The 19,304-nt window shown below is 42.5% G+C and overlaps 1 protein-coding gene across 7 annotated transcripts in view; it reads left to right on the top strand.

Moving 5' to 3' along the window:
- Positions 1–19,304, top strand: part of LOC124233468 (unconventional myosin-Ib) — a 180,001-nt gene that overhangs the window by 24,063 nt on the left and 136,634 nt on the right. For 4 of the 7 annotated variants that reach the window (XM_046650577.1, XM_046650579.1, XM_046650581.1 and 1 more), the window contains one exon: positions 10,184–10,324. In XM_046650577.1, the coding sequence (XP_046506533.1) occupies positions 10,190–10,324 (135 nt within the window). In that variant the 5' untranslated portion in view covers positions 10,184–10,189. Of the gene's footprint in view, positions 1–10,180; positions 10,325–19,304 lie in introns of those variants that run through there. The other 3 variants (XM_046650573.1, XM_046650574.1, XM_046650578.1) reach the window with 1 other exon arrangement.

The following is a 19,304-nucleotide window of genomic DNA, read 5'->3' as shown; positions in this document are numbered from 1 at the left end:
TCTTTGATGGTCTTTCACGTTGTTGGTGTATCCTCTGAGGCTCTCTGATGATCCTTTGCCAGTTGTGACTTGGCTGGGAAGGGTAGAGGTGGTGGGAACAGTCTTGGAAGGCAGAATGGGCTGTTTCTCCCCAGTGTGTGTTCATTTTATTGCTCTGCACCCCAGAGTCCTGCGGGCCAGCCGCTCTGCCAGGTGGTGGGCCCTTCGCACAGGGAGAGCCCGACCTTCTCCAGCGGGAGGAGACGACACGTGGAGTAACGGCTGTGCTGGAGGAGTTCTGGCTCGCTCAGAGCACACTGCCTTTGGGGAGTGGCTGCTCACACTGGTTAAGTCAGGCCGGATTTATTTCAGATAAGAAGCTCAGCTGAACCTCTCGGGCCTACAGCTAGAACCACTCTCAGCATCTACAGCAGCCTTCCTGTCTGTCCCACGTGGTCCCTCATCGCTGCTTCTCTCTACACGTCTGCTTCCTTCCTCTCCTCAGACCGGCTTCCTCTGTAGGAGCCCGGCAAGGCTCCCCTGAATGATACACCCCGTCCCCTGCATCTACAGGAGCTTCCTGGTCCAGCGCTCGCAGCCACCTGGCTATAGTCTCTGTCCTAATTCCCGATCCTGGAAGCTGGAGTCGTTTGGGCAGGTCTACACCCCTGGCCCAGTTAGCCATGGCCTGGTTGAAGGAGCTGCCAGAGGCCTTGGGATGTTCGTGTGTCGTGGGAGGTTTGCCCTAGGGTAGGGGGACTTCAGAGAGAGAGATGAGACTGAGGAGGAAGGCTCAAGGCAGGCTGTGGAGTTATGTGATCTCTGATAAGGAAATTTGTTTATTGTGGTAAAATATATGTAACATAAAATCAACCATTTTAACCTTTTTAAGTGTACAGTTCAGTGGCATTAAGTACATTCACATTGTCGTGCAGCCATCGCGACCATCCATCTCCCTAACTTTTTCATCTTCCCACAGTGAAACTCCTTACCCATTAAACAACAAGTTCCCCTTCCTTCCTCCCTCAGCTCCAGGGAACCACTGTTCTCCTTTTTGTCTCTGAATTTGTCTGCTCTAGTACCTCATAGAAGTGGGGTCAGGCGCTGTCATTTTGTGACTGGCTTTTCTCAGTCAGCATGTCTTCAAGGTTCGTCATGTGGCAGCAGGTGTCAGAATTTCTTTCCTTTTTAAGGCTGAGTAATATTCCATTGTATGTACAGTCACATGTCTCTTAACAGTATGCATTCTGATTAGGTGATTTCGTCATTATGCGAACATCATAGAGTGTACTTACACAAACTTATGGTGGTATAGCCTGCTACATGCCTAACCCATGTGGTACTAACCTTATGGGACCACTGTTGTATATACCATCTGTCGTTGACCTGCATGTTAGGTGGCACATGCCTGTGTATACCGCATTTTGTTTATCCATTTATCAGTTGACGGATACTTGGATTGCTTCTACCTTTTGACTATGAATAATGCTGGCTTTGAACATGGGTGTATAAATGTCTGTTTGAGTTTCTGCTTTCACTTCTTTTGGACGTATACCCAGAAGTGGAATTGCCGGGTCATATGGTAATTCTATGTTTCATATTTTTGAGGATCTACTAAGGAATTTGAATATTGGCTTAAAGACACAGGAGAGTTGTTGAAGGATTTAAAGGAGAGCTTCCCTGATCAGGTGGTGATTTCGAAAGGCAGGTTGGGGAGTATGGCCCATGGTTGGGGAAGGAGAGGGCTGGCAGAGGCTGTGGTGGCAAGGCAAGGCAGAGAGGCCACTTGGAAGGGTGTTGCCTTCCAGAGAAGAATGATGAAGGCTGCGCTAGGGCAGTCACAGTGGGGAAGAGAGGGCAAGGGATGATAGTGGGAGTGATTAAGGTGCTATAATCTATGAGACAGATTGGCTGTGAGGGGGAGGGAGTAAGAGACAGGGAGAGGACAAGGATGAGAAACCGAGTCAGTTGTGACTTTGTGGAATTTAGGGGGAATAAGAGGTTTGTTTTTGTTTTTGTTTTTGTATGGTAGCAGATACAAGTTTTTGACATGTATTCAGATGTTAGACACAGCCAAGTGGTAGAGATGATTGGTGGGCAGGCTGTTGATAATATGAGTTGCTAATTTGGGGGAGGGGAGAAAGTAAAGAATAAAGGGGCAGATGGGCATGCAGTTTGGCTGAATTTAAGAGTGATGGGGATATTATTGCTGTAGCCCCACAGTTTCTAGCTCCTATGGATCTGTTTTACATTCCTGTCTTGAAGCAGAAATATATAAAACCAGAAATGATGGCGATTCTTTGGTTACAAAAATCTGATTCCATAAGGATTCTGATAAATTCAAAAGGATTTAGATTAAAGCATGAGGGTGTTGAATTTGGCTTATATTCTTTTAGCTCATCCACACTTTTTTTTCTATAGTGAACATATATTGCTTTTACTCATTCAAAAGGTCATTTGAAATTTCAGAAGTTGCCTATTTTCTTGCCTTGACTCCCTTACTGAACTGTGAGCTCCTGGGGGTCGTGTGGGGAGGGCAAGTACCATGATTATTCGCTGTGTCGAGAGCACTTAACACAATGCCAGGGGCCAGCGGGACTCCATACTGTAATGGCGGGTGTTCTGACTTGAATGGAGATTTAACTAACCTCGAGGTTTGGCGCTCTTTTGAAAGATCTAGGAAGGAAATTCCAGTTCTCCTCCGTCACTTAGCTCCTCCCTCACATTAGGTACTGATCCACAGCCTATGGACTTGGCCCCCTCTGCCTTTGTTTTGCCATTAGGATTTGCTGAGATTTATTTTGTCCATGAAATCCTGCCACATCGGCCTGGTTCTCTTACTTAAATGTGTTTCTCATGTTATTCTTAAAAGCATTAGTGATCTCTTTGGGAGCCAAATGACTCAATTCTGTTTCCTGTCCTTTGTTGATAATATCATGTTTTCAGAGGAGTGGATCAAAGTGGCTTGAGGCTGGGTCATTATTTTGCCTTCTGGTCGGCTGTGACAGACCAACTGATGGCAGCTGTGAGAACTGCGTTATGGAGTGACTCAGTCATCACTCGTAAATTTGCATACTTGTTTTCCCTTTGTACTTCTCTGAATGCATACCATATGCAAGAGGCTGTGCACTGTGCCTTTGGGGAATAAAGATGAATAAGGTGTGACTTTTGACATCTAGGAGCTGATTCTCTAGAAGAGGGGCTGTCGAGCACACGAGCACACGTGACACCATACAGGGAGGTTAAGGAGTGGAATTGGAACTGGAGTCCGATAAGAACTGTAGTTACTATGCTGAGAAGACTCCGTGAAGATGCTGCCTCCGATGTGTATTGCTAATGATGTCATAGTAGATGTGTTTTAAATGTCCTCATTTGTAATTACCAAAGCAATAAATATCTACTTTCATTAAGTTTTCCCGCAAGTGGCTTTGATGGCTTTGCTTTCAAATTTCCTTCAAATTTAAAAAATTCTTGTTAATCATTGTGGCCTCACCTCTGATTTGTGAATGTTCTTTCAAATTCTACAGTAAAGCTATCTCAACTTAAAAATATGCATTTGTTTTCATCTGTGATTCTGACAACTTTGCTTAATGTGAGAGACCACCAAATGTTTTGTTTGAGCTTATCCTGCATCTCTTATTAGTTATTATTAAGTTAATGATTAATTTGGAGTAGCTTTTCAGGGTTTCCATTTTGATATTGAATAGTAGAATGACCATGTACTTCATACGGATGTGCCGTCTGGTTTGGCTGTCTCTCCGTGGGGCTATCGGCTTGGGGAATGTGATCTTGACATTCCTGGGCACAGATGACATTAACATGGTAGGTGGCTTACCATTTAAGGTTGGTGACTGGGTAGATTACTTATATTTAAATGTTAGGTTATAGATGACATTTTAAGATGCTATAGGATATTTACGCTGCGTTCTCTTTTGATTTTGAGGAATTTTTGAAGTGATGCTCTCAATATGTTAAGTGGTATTTTTATACTGCAAAAGATGCCAGAAAGTGAATTGGTGTACACTAAAATACAGGTAGTAATTTTGGTCATTTATTTTGTTTTTCTTGGATAGATGAACAGGTGGAAAGAGATGAGGCAATAGGTGGGCTGGTGGCTGGGCTAAATCAGCACGTTAGCTGAAGGGACCCTGCTCCCAGGTTCCCCGAAAGCTCTCCCAGTGCTGTATTTTGTAGATTGCTTTCACCAAGATTGGGAGAAACAGGTTAGGTTTTGCATAGTAATAAAGATCAAACAGTGATATAATACTATATTTTGGCCACTGTACTTAGTGTTCATGTCACTGAAGGATCTTGGTTGCTGGCAATGCAGGAAGAATGTAGAGACAGAAATGCAGAACGGTTGGAAGACTTCGAAAGATACAGGCTTGGGAGATAGTCAGAGACCAAGGAAAGGCCAGAGTGCTGGGCTGCAGGATCTGTAGGAGAAGCCATGCCACAGAACCACCTGGTCTTCATGCTGCTGCTATTACTGCAGTGACTGATGAGTATAACCCCCACCGCCTGCGTTCGTCGTCACCTACGACTCAAAGTTCCAGGAGCATCTGAGTGGCTGTACATAAGCCATGTTCCTTGGGGTACGGAGAGAGCAGATCTGTTTCCTTTGGATTCTGGAATGGGAATTGGGCACTACTTCTCACTAGGTTACTTGTTATCCCAAGATAACTGGGGATTCCCTAAAAGGGAGATTAGGTGCTATCTGTATATTGGATAGTGTCCCGTTTAAAAAAAAATGTCTACTGTGGCTCTCTCCTGTGGCTGTCCAACATTCACATCCACCTTTCGTACCATACTTGTGAGACTGAAATGCTGCCACCAACATAATGAAACTCTTCCCTGTGTGGCTGAAAACACAGCCACACCCCTCTTTGGAGGTTCTGCTCTTTGAGAAGATCTCCTTTGTCCATTGTCTTCCATGGCTGCATCGGAGATCAGCATTGGGGAAGATGGCTTTATCAGAGGCTGTGATGCTTTCGTGGTTCTGTTTTTGTTCTCATGAGTTGGAGTTCTTGGGGTTGATTGTCTTAAGAATCAATCAGTTCTAAGTTACTGTCCACCAGACTTCTTTGGCAGTATAGATCTCTTAAAAATATGGTTGACTTTTAAGGTTTATTTGCTTCCATGGACGAAGTAACCGAAACTGGAGATACTGCCAGCTCCCAAGGTTTTGAACCTAGAACTTGTCTGAGAACTTGTCTCCTGGCAGTTGGACCTGGCCTTGGTGCCCTGCAGAGTGCCTTAGCTCTTGGGTAGTACAATCCACCTGGGAACAGTTAAGACACATAGAAAGCAATGTCTAGGGTGGTACCTCTCCTGTGCCGTAGCTTCGTGGTGTGAGCGCTATCGCTTTCTTAGGCCGTAGAGGCAAAACAAAACTTAGGATAGGTCCCATTTCCTCTGCATCTCCCACCTCTGGGCAGAGTGACTCCTCTTCTTAGCAGCACCATATGTTTTCCTCTCTGGCTTTCAGACAGGCCAGTTTCACAGCAGGCTTGTGCTTTTCTTATAGATCCTTAAAAGTAGCTGACACATCGTCTGGCATCTGAATTTTTCTCGAATTCTCTAAAGTTGCAGGCACAAGGTCCAAGTCTTAAGGCACAGCAGCCCATGGTTTAATCAGCTGTTTCGCTATTAAATAACAAAGATGATCATCTTGCCAGTCCAAGACAGTAGGTCCTTACGCCCTCTACCCTGTGGCCTGAGCTCAGCCAGTCCATGCTCTTTTGTGTTTTACTTATGACACTCCATTTCCTCTTCCTCGTACCAGCTATCAGCTTCTTTTATTAGGTAAGATACTTTCTGTTGCAAATAATAGAAAATCTAACTCAAACAGTTTAAACAATAGGGAGAATTAACTGGCCTCCATGACTGAAAACTTGAGAGCTGTGGGGCAGCCTTCAAGTGCAATTTGATCCAGAGGTTTGTGATGTTATGAGGGCTCCAACACAAATTCCTGGTTGTTTTCTTGCCCTGCCCTCCTCCATGTGTTGTCTTCCTCCTCAGATGGGGCCCTGTCATGAAAGCAGACATGGCTGCAGCAGTTCCAAGGATCACTTCTGCAGATCATGCCATCCAGAGGTGTATAGAACCTTTGTCCTAAGATTTCAAGCCCAAGCCTCAGGCTCAGCTGTCTGAGCAGCCCTGAGTCACTGACAGTGGCTGGGAGGTGGGAGTCTGCTGATCGTCTTAGACTGGATCACGTGCTGCCTTCCTGGAACATGGGAGAAATTTTGCTTCTCTAGAACATGGAGTCCCATGGGGGTCTTGGCAAGGGCGAACAGAAAGCATCCTAAGTGCTCTATGTAGGTTCTCATTTAATTCTCCCATGTGAATTCTTCTAATAGTTTATGAAAATCTTGAGTTAGCAAGTGATTCTGAAATTTATTGTTGTGGTAAGCATTGCTCTTTCAGAGAAAAAACAGATCAACTTTTTTTGGTGGAGGAAATATACCAACTAATTTCTTTGAGATGTCAAAGTGAACCAAACTGAAGCTGGAGACAGTAGGCACAGAAGGGAAGTCAGTCCCTTTGTGGGAAGATAGGGCAGTGCCTCCACACGGTGTTCTCAGTGTCCCGTTTTTACCATGAGAATGAGGGAGGATGTCACTGTTTTCTCCCCAACAGTACTTAGATGCTAAAAAGACGAAAAAGCGAAATGAAATAAAACTGTGCTTGAATGACTAAATGACTGTTGGTATCACCTTTTCAGTTGGTTTACTCATTGTTGCATTTTGGTTTGCAAAAGTTGTATTTTCAGAGTTTCTCACTTTTACCAAGTGCCTATAGCTCGGCATTTGTTTGGCCCTCTCCCCGGCTTCAGATATAAAGTTGGGATAGAAGTGTAAAGATTGGAACCCATACAAACTTGCTTGAAGCTTGTTTTTGAAAAGATGGTGAAGCAGCTTTAATTACAGAGAAAGACTGGCTGCTTAATTCTTGTTACCTGCAGTGAAGCCCTGGTCTTTCGGCAGCTGTTTCCATAAATAGACTTTATGTACAGGAATCCACCCCCCCGGGCAGAGTTCCCATTCAGCCTCTTCGCTTAATGTAAATTGCTGGTTTGAGGTGGCTATTTTTGAAACCCTTCTCAGGTTGATTTCCCCCTTAATCCCCAAGCCTTCTTCCCTCACCTGCCAAATTATATGTAATGCACAGCAACTAGAGTGCTTTTGGCATTTCATGAGACTGAGAACTTGAAATTTGATTTAAATGTTAAGTTATTGTGACAAAGGTTGGGCACTCACGTTCTGTTTCTGTGCACGTCTTTCCACGGACCTGGCAGGGGGAACAGCTGTCTCCCTGAATTCTGCTGCATCTCCAGAGAATGGCAGGTGCCCCCACCCCACCCCCTCTGATTTTGTTTTAAAACAGGGTCTGGCCTAGTTCAAAGTGATGGAATCATTCTTAGTGCTACTATTGTTGGGTTTTAGTAGATACCTGGGGTTATTTATTCTGGGTGTCGTTGACATGAAGTTAAAAAAACATGTATTAACAAAAAAGTTAACTCTTTTTATTCTTTTGAAAGTTAAATTCTTCCTTACTGAGTTGTTTTTTTTGAGAGAACCTCTCTACTTCTTGGTCTTTCTTTTCTGGCTTTTCACTGAGCACTTAAGAAAATTTTTTTTAATAGGGTTAGAAATAAAGGATATGTTTGTGGATTCCTATAAATCATTAGTAATTAATAATAAAAAATTATGCAATTCCCACTCCATCCTAGTTCTCTTTAAAATAGCCTAACTCAGTGTAGTTTCCATTGCCTCTAGGAGACCTTCTGAATGTTCTGGACTAGAATAGGAGGACGTTTATTTAAATTGCTAAGTCTCAAGCAAATGGACCCACCTTTCTAAGATATAGTATACCTGGGTGACTCCCTTTTTTTTTGTATGTTCCTTTCTATTTATTTATTTAAAAAATCTTTTTTCGTTGAGGTAACATTGGTTTATAACATTATATAAATTTCAGGTGTACATCATTCGACTTCTATATAGACTACATCATATTTACCACCCAGAGTCTAGTTGCCATCCGTCACCCTACAAATGTGCCTCTTTACCCATTGTGCTGTCCCCCAACCCCCTTCCCCTCTGGTAACCACCAATCTATTCTCTGTATCTATGTGTTTGTTTGTTGTTGTTGTTGTTTTGTCGTCCACATATGAGTGAAATCATATGGTATTTGGCTTTTTCTGTCTGACTTATTTGTTTTAGCATAATACCCTCAAGGTCCATCCCTGTTGTCACAAATAGCAAGATTCTATCGTTTTTATGGCTGAGTGGTATTCCATTGTATCTATATGCCACATCTTCTTTATCCATTCATCCATTGATGGGCACTTAGGTTGTTTCCAAGCCTTGGTTATCGTGAATAATTTGGCAATGAACATGGGATTGCATATGTCTTTTCAAATTAGTGTTTTTGTGTTCTTTGGATAAATACCCAGAAGTGAGTAGCTGGATCCTGTGGTATTTCTATTCTTAATTTTTTGAGGAATCTCCATACTGTTTTCCATAGTGACTGCACCAGTTTACTTTCCCACCAGCAATGTATGAAGATTCCTTTTTCTCCATGTCCTCTCCAACACTTGTTATTTCTTGTCTTTTTAATAATAGCCATTCTGATAGGTGTAGATGATATCTCATTGTGGTTTTGATTTGCATATCTCATTGTGGTTTTGATTTGCATTTCCCTAATAATTAGTGATGTTGAACATCTTATCATGTGCCCATTGGCCATCTCTATGTCTTCTTTGAAAAAATGTTCAGATCCTCTGCCCATTTTTTAATCAGGTTTCTTTTTTTGTTGTTGTTGTTGAGTTGTATGAGTTCTTTATGTATTTTGGATGTTAACCCCTTATCAAATATATGATTTGCAGATATCTTCTCCCAATTGCTAGGTTGTCTGTTTGTTTTGTTGATGGTTTCTCTGGCTGTGCAGAAGCTTTTTAATTTGATGTAGTCCCACCTGGGTGACTCCTTAATGCAAAGAATTAAATGTACTTTCTCCTTAGTATTAGGGTCATGAATATATATGAGTAGTCATTGCATGTTAATTTGATTTTGCTGTTATAGTGGCATGTGTGTTGGAATGAGAATTAAGAACATTGAAGTCACTCTTGGCAGGTTATATTATATAGGCAACCTCCGATTTACAAGTGGGTTGTGTTCTTTTCTTTATAAGTTAGTGTTGGTACCTGGAATGAAATGTCCCCCCATAGGTGCAGTGTCGTAAGTGGTGACTGAGAGCTTTAACACAAAATGTAACATACTCTTAAGTCACCATAAGCAAAATTTCGTAATCTCTCTGAGCTTCAATTTCCTTATCTTAAAATGGGGATGATAATAACAAACCTACCTCATAGAGTTATTGTGAGGATTATCTTAATTAATTCATGTAAAGTTCTTGATGTAGTGTCAGATATGTGGCAAGTACTCAGTAAATGTTAGCATCATTTTTTTTTTTTTAAAGATTTAATTTTTTTCCTTTTTCTCCCCAAAGTCCCCCGGTACATAGTTGTATATTCTTCGTTGTGGGTCCTTCTAGTTGTGGCATGTGGGACGCTGCCTCAGCATGGTTTGATGAGCAGTGCCATGTCCGCGCCCAGGATTGAACCAACGAAACACTGGGCCGCCTGCAGCGGAGCGCACGAACTTAACCACTCGGCCACGGGGCCAGCCCCTGTTAGCATCATTTTTTTAAACGTTATTTTCTGGGAAAATGCATTCTGAATTTTATCATGGAGTGCCGGGGAATGGCAGCTTGGGGGAAGCAGGTGCACAGAGGCTCGAGTCTGACAGTGGTGTTCAAGGGCTCATGGAAGTGGGTGGATTGGGTTCTCTTGCTAGAGTTTTGCAAGTACAGGTTGGGAGAGAGGATGGTGTAAAGAAGAAAATGGCGACCCTGGCTTCCTAGTGGCTCTTCTGTAGCTGGACTTTGCCTGGGATGATGGACTGGAGGGAAGTGTGTTTGTGGCAGCAGGTTGGCGGATGGGGCTTCTCGTGGCTTGGCAGCGACTGCAGCACCTCAGAGGCTTCTGAAGTAGGTTGTAGGGAGGGGAGGTCAGGACATTGTGAGGCAGGTGAGGGCCGTTTGGAACAACCAGTGTTTCATTTCTCCAGTGGTGCTAAGAACCCATCTGAAATAATTTTGCTCATTTAAATTGACCCTTCTTCCCTCTTTCCTCTAGCAGGAGACTATGGCCAAAATGGAGGTGAAAACATCCCTTCTGGACAACATGATTGGAGTGGGTGATATGGTTCTTTTAGAACCTCTCAGTGAGGAGACCTTCATCAACAACCTCAAGAAGCGCTTTGACCACAATGAAATATATGTGAGTAGACACCAGGGGTCATCTGTGGGCTTGAGGCTTGTGTGTGGTGGCAGAGAGCTGGCTTCTCTGCCACAGACTGTTCCCTCCTCTTTCTGTGATCAGAGTGCAGAGGTCTTTGTTTATACCCTCAGAAAGAGCTTTGTGTTTGCTCAGTTGGCACGTGGGTAATATCGATTAAACTCAAATGAGTGTGCTTTCCATATGGTGTTTGTAGAGTGCTGGCTGCGTGCAGACTGTGGCCCTGGATGTTGGGGGCATTCTAAAGCAAGTAGAAGACTTTGTGCCTGCCCTCTGAGGAATGTATGTTCAGGAGGAATTTTGAAATTCATAGGCATCTTCTTGAATGCCTTCCTAAGATTAACAGTCTAATCATTGAGAAGCTACTCATTAAAATGCAAGGCCGTGAACGGTCGAAAAAGACGTGAACCTTTTTGACATTTGTAGTTAGCAGGGACAGGAGCAAATTACCAGATAAGAAAATGTGTTTGGTCCCTGGAGATTTGGGAACAATCATGTCCTGCTCTACAAAAGTAGAATGTCATATACAAAAATGAAAACATAAATATATATAATAATCAGAGAAATTTTGTGTGGTAAAAATTCTTTATAAAGGATTTCACAGTGTTATCAAGTTCCTTAAATATATTTAAAACATTGAGTGAAAAAGAGAATTTATCTGCAGCTTTTCAGGACTTTGTGTAAAGCACAGAAGTTTGTGTCTGTTCAGGTAGAGAGTGTTGTTAACTAAACCAAGGAAACGGGGCATTGATACCCTGTACCAGCCTCTGAGAATGAAACAGGATGGATTAGATAGAAGTAGTTTTAACTACTTCTGCCTCGCTTCTGAGTTCTTCTTCCCCCTTTTTTATAGTGTATTTGTGTCTGGAGTTGAATTGGGTTATTGGGACATGCTTCATATTTTCTGTCTATCAGTGTGGGAACAGTAGGAGGAAGTATAAATAAAAGGAGAAATCATAGCTGATACACGTAGGGTCAGTTTTGCCTTTTGTGGAACTAATATATATATATATATTTTTTTGAGCTAATATATTTTTAAAAATTATGGGCAAAGCTATGTTATTTTATGTCACGTATAGCTTTCCTTTCCAGATAGCCAATCATGTTTCAAGAATAGCTTTGGATAATTAATTTCTTAATGAAATAGTGGCCATCATCTGGGAATTGAACTTGCCGCCCTTCTTGATTTGTATTCTTGCAGGTGGGGGGAGGCTGACAGTAACATGAGACATGTGAATATTGCTTTTAGAATATTAATTTGATGACTGGAGATTGAGCTAAGTTCAGAGATGTAGTTAATGTAAAATGCTGATTCAAATGGAAAAGGTAGAAAATGCTGCTGTGGAGCAGGGAAGAGGTATTATTGAGTTTGGCAGGGAGGCCCCGTGTCACCTTCCCTGCAAGGATAGCAGTTCGCCTTTCAGGTGGGAAAACCTTACGGTTCTGCAGCTTTAATTGACAGAATGGTCTGATAGCAAATGAAAGACAGACTTTAAAGCCTGGCCTTTGAGATGGAGATAGGAGGAATCAATTCTCTCGTAACTAACGTTGCTGATCATTTTTCTTTTTGGCTCTAAGCACAGTTCACTTTTAGGTGAATTGAAAATAGGATAGTGGGTAGAACATTACATGCATTCAAATACCTGATTTGTTGCACTCACTAGACATAAAACAATCCCCTTTTTAACAAAATGCCAAGTGTTAACATTCATGGGTCTTTAGCAGACGAAATGTCTGGGTTTCAGCCCTACATAATTTTATTTTCTAACTATTTTAGGAATGCCCTTTCTGGTATAAAACAAAAGCAGACACTTGCTTTCTGCCTCCCGATATTCATATCAATTAATGTTTTCCATGATCCTTTAGGACTGTCATTTCCATGAGAGGTGTGCTTGATTTTGTACCTTTAAACACACATCATATGGGAGGGCTGGGCATTCTCTATTTTAAGCAAAAAAAAAAAAAAAAATGCAAGTTATAGAATAATGTGTGTAATATGATCCTATTTTTTTTTTAGTGGGAGGTTTAGGGATGTGTACATATGTTTGTATATTTGTGTGCGGGTGGAGAAGGGCGTGCTGACTTTGGGCACCGCAGTGGGGTGGGGTGGGATGTGGGGACAGGGAAGGGTTATTCTTATAGGACTCATTAAGTCAAGCATGTATTGTTTTTGTAATTAAAAAAATTACTGTACAATAAATGTGATTGCCACACCTCTGCAGCCTCATATGTTGTGTATACTGCCTTTGGGAGATCAGTTTCTGGCTCTTATCCTGATAATATTCCTCCTTTGCTTCTGTTCCTGGGTTGCTGCAGAATTGTTTGCCTGATGCCAAAGCCTAAGTTAATATGACATGCAGTGTTTTACTGTCTTGTACTTCACTTTGTTTTTTTAATTCTTTCCCAGAAAATGAAGGTGCAATTTTTTTAAAAAATATTCTCTTTTGTAGTCTCATAGCTTTGTTTTATACTATAAAAGCGGGTGACAGTCTAGGATGATCCATCTTGCGAACACGTAGGACAGTCGTTTGTAGGTTCAGAAGCTATGGTTGATAAGGGGGCCTGGTGAACGGAAGGACCCTTGGCTCAGACTTTTGAACTCTGGCTGTACCTGGAGCCTTAGCCACCTCCTGTGTGAACCAGCTGTAGGTCAGGGGACCCTGTTCTTCTATCCTGCATCTATCTGCCTTTGTCCCTACCTTCACACAGCTCTCACAAGGAATTGCTTTGCCTCCACATATGAGTTCTCCACTCTCCAGAGCATTCGTAACCCCTGGTGATCTCTGGAGCTCCAGCCAGCTGAGTCTGGAAGTAGAATCCCTCGGATCCTGTCTATACGAAACCTGAAGCTTTGGGTAGACCGCTTCAGTCACACATACTCCTCAAACCACTGACTGTGGCCAGGTGACCAGAATGAGCCGAGTGGCTTAAGAAAATGTCTATCCCTAGGATTGGGGTAGGATCAGCTTTTTCCAGAGTAGATGGGCTGTATGTAATGGGGTGAATGCCCAACCAAATATATCTGTCAACATGTTAGGAGGAGGAAACGGGGAATGGATGCTGATGAGGCCACGTGCTGTAGACCCCTCACAGGTTTGGCAGGGAATCCTGTGATGAAGTGCCTTTATTGATGTGGATACCGCCCTACAGGACATGCCCCATGGGAAGCATTTATCATTTGAGTTCTAGGCTACAGGTGTGCCCAGAGTCCTGCCCTTCGGACTTTTCTCCTGGAGCATTCTTGATGGCCGAGAAGAGTAAACAGGTGTCCCAGGGCTCTGGGCAGAGTTGAAGTCCATCTACTTTAGGGAAATTTTGTTCAAATCTTTATTTCCAAGGTAATTCAGAGTTTTATTGTGTTCTGTAACGCATATGGGTTTGTTTTAATCTAATATGCTCCTTGCAGCCCTTCTTCGAGTCAGAACTGGTTTTTCTGCTGATGAGTGGGTTTAGGTGGTTTTCTATCTGAATTGTCAGGTTCAGGATCATTTAGATAATATAGGTCTGAATTAGTCCAATTTTAGGATCTTATGTTAAACTAATTGTAGTTGTAAGAGGAGTGCTTGAAAGTCTAGTAAAAATGGTCTTAATTTTTAGAAGTTAGTACTCAAATTAGGGTCCTCATAAAGATGGGTACTTTTATGAAAGATACTAAAGTGCATGCTTCAGGAACATCCATTCTTTGCTTTGAGGTGGGTTCATACACTTGTTTAAAAAGCCCTGAGTTGGTTCATAACCCTGTTTGTAGCCAGACAGAGTCTCTAAATCTGGGACAGTTCCAGACGTTGACGTGGTCTTTGCCGTCAGGGCTGTGCAGTGGGAGACGGAGGAGGCTCAGGCGAGAATAGCCAGGAGGACTGGCGGCCCGATGGGGTAGCGTGCAGGCGCAGGGACTGTTATTCCTCCCTCTTGGCAGGGTGCAGTTCAAGCTGGGACCAGCTGCAGGATGTGCCATTTGGTCTAGCAGTCTCTGTATGGGGTCAGTGGTAGGAAATGCTGGTCATGACATTCCAAGCACTGCCTTTCTGTATTCTTTCTGTCCTTTGTCAGACCTTCTTCCGGCCTCCCCACCCCCACCCCCAGCCAGACGGGATGGTGGCAGGATTTCACGTGGACTTGTAATGTAGGAGACCCAGCCAGACGGGATTCTGTTTTTAGGGTGGCCGGTCAGGACTGTGGTTCTCTTCAGAAACAGGAAAGCTGCAATTTAGGCAAGAACAAGGCCCAGGGCAAATTTGGAAACTAAAGAACCAAGGTATCTATTCCCTGACAAGAAGTATTTTTGGTGCTGACAAGTAGATTTTTTTCTGTTTTCTCTCTGAATTGTCAGGTTACGGATCATCCAGATATAGAGGTCTGAATTAGTCCAATTTTAGGATCTTAAGTTAAGCTAATTGTAGAGGTAAGAGGGACTACTTTGAAAGTCTAGTAAAAATTATCTTAATTTTTAGAAGTTAGTATTAGAGTTAGAATCCCCATAAGGATGAGGTGAGATGCTTTTATGAAAGATACTCAAATATAAGTACAATGTATTTGGTTTAAAATATTGCAAAGTAAATGAAAATAATTCTACTTAACATTTATATATTTATTTGAAGTTTCAAAAAACACTTTCATTTACACACATGAAAATTCCTACCTTATGAGTATAGTAACATGTGTTCCTGGGAATTTGATAAATGCTATATTGGTTTTCTCTTGCTGCATAACAAATTGCCCCAAACGTAGTGACTTAAAATAGCATACCTTGATTATCTTGCTGTTTCTGTGGCTCAGGAGTTTGGGCCTGGCCTAGCTGGGTCCTCTGCTCAGGGTTTTCCCAGGCTGTCATCAAGGTGTCAGCCAGGACTGCAGTATCATTGGAGACTGGGTCCTTTTCCAAGCTCGCAGGGTTGTTGGCAGAGAGCGGGACTGAGTTCAAACGTCCAATTTAGTGCTATTCCTGCTACCTAGAGGTTCTCCAATTATTTTTGTTTTTTAAATTTCCTTTAAAAATTCTTTATGTTTTTTACTTACAAAAGTCACAAATATTTTTGGAGAAAAAAATCCCACAGTACGGGCATATATAACCTAAAAATGTAATTTTCTTATCTTAGTACCCCAGTCCAATTTCCGGGAGTAATAGTAGTTAATAGAGAGGTGGGTAATCTTCCAGATTATGTTAGTTGAATTAAAAATAAGTTTTTTTATTTTCAAGTTGGAAGTAGGAGTTCTCCTTCATCTAGATGGATGAGCCTGTTCCCAGAGAGCCCAGACTCAACAGAGTTTGATGGAAGCAAGGACCATCTTTAATGCCACCCCCCATCCCACCTAGACCGAGCAGGGAAAGGGGGAGGGAGGGCATCCCTGACCTGGTGAAACGAAACGCCTAGACGTGGCTGTGTATGGGGGGTTCACCATGAGCAGACTCAGCCTCCTGGGCTCATTGAAAGGTAGACCGTTAAGGAAACACAGAGAACAAATTGTATGTGTTTTCAAGAGTGTGGCCTTGGTGTTGGTTTGGAGACACAGCATTAGAAGGCCAGATAAAGTTGGTGAAAAACAGCAAGTCACAAGGCTGAAGAGAAATGTTGTGTCTGATTTCTGAGCACAGTCTATCTCTTGGATGGTTTTATAATACTTTTCAAAACAATCATTTTTGGTAATAACTTGCCAGTTTCAACCCATCCAAGCTCTCTTAAAACCTTTGGTGATTGGAAAATTTCTTCCTTTTAGAACTTGCAAAATGGACACACATTTTTCTGTTATTTACCAAGCTTAGTGAGTTGTTTCATCATGCAGGCACTGTATAGTACTTCACATGTCTGTATAACATTTATAATATATTAATTTAACGTTCTGGTTGAAGCTTTACCTGAAGTTCCATTTGGAGGAGATTAGGACATGACCTTGAGTCTGCAGAAGTGTTGTCTTTTGGTGGCAGTGAGGTGGGTACTAAGAAGCAAAGACCTGAGCTCCAGTCCTGGCTCTGCCTCTTACTGTCTGTGAGACTGTTTTCTTATCAGTAAAAGGATAAATGATAACTACTAACATTTATTAACTCCTTATTGATACAATATGCTATTCTAAGCACTTTACGTGCATTTGTTCATTTAATTTTTGCTAGAGTCCTCTGCACTGTAGGTTTTTAAATTATCTTTATTTTGCATATGAGGAAACTGAGTCTCAGAAAGGCTAAGTAACTTGTCCAGCGTCACATAGCGAGTAGGTGATGGCACTGGAATTCACACCCAACAAGTCTGGCTCCAGAGTTCATTCTCTTAATAATAAATAGTCCTGCTGACTTTACACAGTTGCTGTGGACATCAGATGATACCACTGGTACGGAAGCATTCTCAGTCTACAAAGTGCTGTTCACAGTAATTGAGTATGATATTAAAGAATGTGTAGGTTTGGAGAAAGGCGGTCTCAACAAACCAGAAAAATCACTGAAATGGTAATCAGTATTCCAGTCCCATGTTGAATTAGCGTTCAGCAGTGCTGTGACATGAACTAGTGTGACGTGGAGCAAGTGCGTTCAGTTCTAAAGTCACAGGCACTCACTAGTCAAAGAAAAGCCATAGCAGCCCTTGGGATGATGTCTCCCCCTCTGGAAGGAGGGATAAGATTGTGGGATGAGATTGTTTTTTATCATGTTCACTGGTTGGCGGGTGATTGACAGCTGCACGTGGTCCTTCACCTTTATGAGCAGAAGGTGGGGGAAGCAATTTAGCAAAAGGGACATGTGGCCAATTCAGCCCTCCCCTCTACACATGCATCTCTTTCTGCTGTTACATCTATAGTACAGATGAGTATTAATGGTAATCCTAATTTCTAAAGAGAGGCTGTTGTGTTCATCAAACTCTGTTTTGGAGGGGGTGAAGGGTCAGAGACAGTATGGCTTACTGGGAAAGGTATGAGCCTTTGGCAGACAGACCTAAGGTTGACTCTTGGCCGCTCACAACCACTGTGACCATTGTGAGTAATTGAGGGTCAGTTCTCCCATCCATAACAGAGGTATCATGAGGCTTATCTCATTGAGTTGTGATGGAGATTAAGGGGCATCTTAGCCCGGTGCTTGGCACACAGTAGGAGTGGAGTCCCTGGTAGGTGCCATGACTTTCTGAAAAACCTGGAAACCCAGACTGACTTTTCTTTAAGGTTTCATGTAATTAGAATCTTTCTCTTTCCTCCCCTTTCCAGACTCTCTCTTTCCTTCCCTTTCTTCCTCCCTCTTTGGTATTCATTGTACAGATTTCATTTTTGTTGTATTACTATTTTCAGTTAGCCATATAATACTGTTTTCAAGACTTGTAGCTAGCAGTATGCCTGTAACACAGGACCACTCTGTATCTTAGTTAAACAGTTTTGGTAGGTCTGGAGTATGGTCAGTATTTGGAAAATCCTTGTCTTATTGCAGAGTTTATCTCAATGAAGTATTGTGTTATTCTGCTCTAAAATAAAGGCTGCCTGAGGCAGTATTTTTAGCCAGTATTTCAGCGTGGCATGGAACTCATATATAGTTCTTTAATTCATAGTCTGAAATGGCTGACAGCACAGGAACAAAGGATTATAATACGATGGTAGTTTAGGCGTGTCTCGGACTAGACTGACAGTGACCAGGCCTGACAAGCTGCCACCTCCTTTGGCAGCTCCTGGCCTGTGCGTGGGCTCCTGATCTAGGCCAGTGATTTATGGCACAGCATAGATAAAAAGATGATCAGGGCTTGATTCTTTCCTCGAACTTTGAATTGAGAAATACTGAAAAAATAAAATATCAGTGGAAGCAGATGCTGACAGTACTGACGTGAGGCCATAATGGGCCATGTGCAGGCAGAAACTCTGAGGAAGAGTCTTTGAAGTAGACCAGCTATGGAGTAGAAAGTGAGGAAAGCAGTTAGTTGCAGGCCCAGAGGAAGCGGGAGCGTGAGCAGGGGATGAGCGCGTTGATGTTGAACCGGCAGTGGAAAGGAAGTCTTCACAGACTTGTGTTTCGTGGTCCCTAGGGCTGCCTTGTACCGTACTTGCTCTTGGCTCCCAGCTTTTCTTGTAGCTCAATGACAGCTTGCTTGGGGGATCCTGCCTGTGTTCACTGTTACAGTAAAACTTCAGTACTTGATGGACCTTGAGAGCATCTCTGCCAAGCAGCTGAAAGAGCCCAAGCAAATCGCACTTCTCTGGTCCAGTGTCCCAGACTGTGGCGTAGAGCTTTGGCATGAAACTACCTTGGGCGAGCTTTGAAAACCTTCTCATGCCTTCTGTTTCTTCTAGGTATATGTTTTGCGTATGTTATCACACATATGTTCTGAGACTGGGATGTGAGGTGTACACACTGAATTACATTGTTTTAGCAATAACATCCAGTTAGAATCCTAACTTGGTTATCAGCCTTATGTTTGTAACTTTTCACTTAGGGAGTTTTTCACAATTTTGAACTGTGTCTAATACCAATCAAAGCTTTGGTAGACCAAACTGTGTCTTTAAAAATCTAATTAAGACAAAAGCCCTCTTCAGGGGAATTTGGGAAATCTTACAGATGTCTAATTAAAAACACTGGGGCACATAATGTCTTGATGTCTTGTGATCAAATTCCCAGGATCCAAGACCCAAGAAGAGGGTAGGGCCCTCCCCGTGAAGTGAGGAGCGTGTTGTTTCTGATGATCCCACCAGCTGGTCTTGTATAATCACTTTCTCCGTATCCTAGGCTTTTGGTATTAGTTTCGTTAAGACGTACCGAATGTGCTCATCTGATAACTCATCAGTTCCCTGTGTACAAAGACCGTTTTGTAAGCCTTTGGCATCATGGGACTCCTCAGTGAATTTAGCTGAGGTAGTAATCTATGCTGTTGGCTGCCAAGTCCTGAGTTGGCTAATTACAGTGGCCAGTAGATTCCGGTAGAGGTAAACTGTGAGTTTCTGTAAGCACAGTCGGTAGTATTTACGGAATGCTTGCTGTGCTGTGTTTTGTATTTTAACACACAAT

Source organism: Equus quagga, unplaced genomic scaffold, assembly GCF_021613505.1.
Source record: "Equus quagga isolate Etosha38 unplaced genomic scaffold, UCLA_HA_Equagga_1.0 203_RagTag, whole genome shotgun sequence".
In the NCBI taxonomy this organism is placed as follows: domain Eukaryota; kingdom Metazoa; phylum Chordata; class Mammalia; order Perissodactyla; family Equidae; genus Equus; species Equus quagga.
Note: the sequence above shows the minus strand (reverse complement) of the source record. Positions and strands in the feature narration are given on the sequence as shown.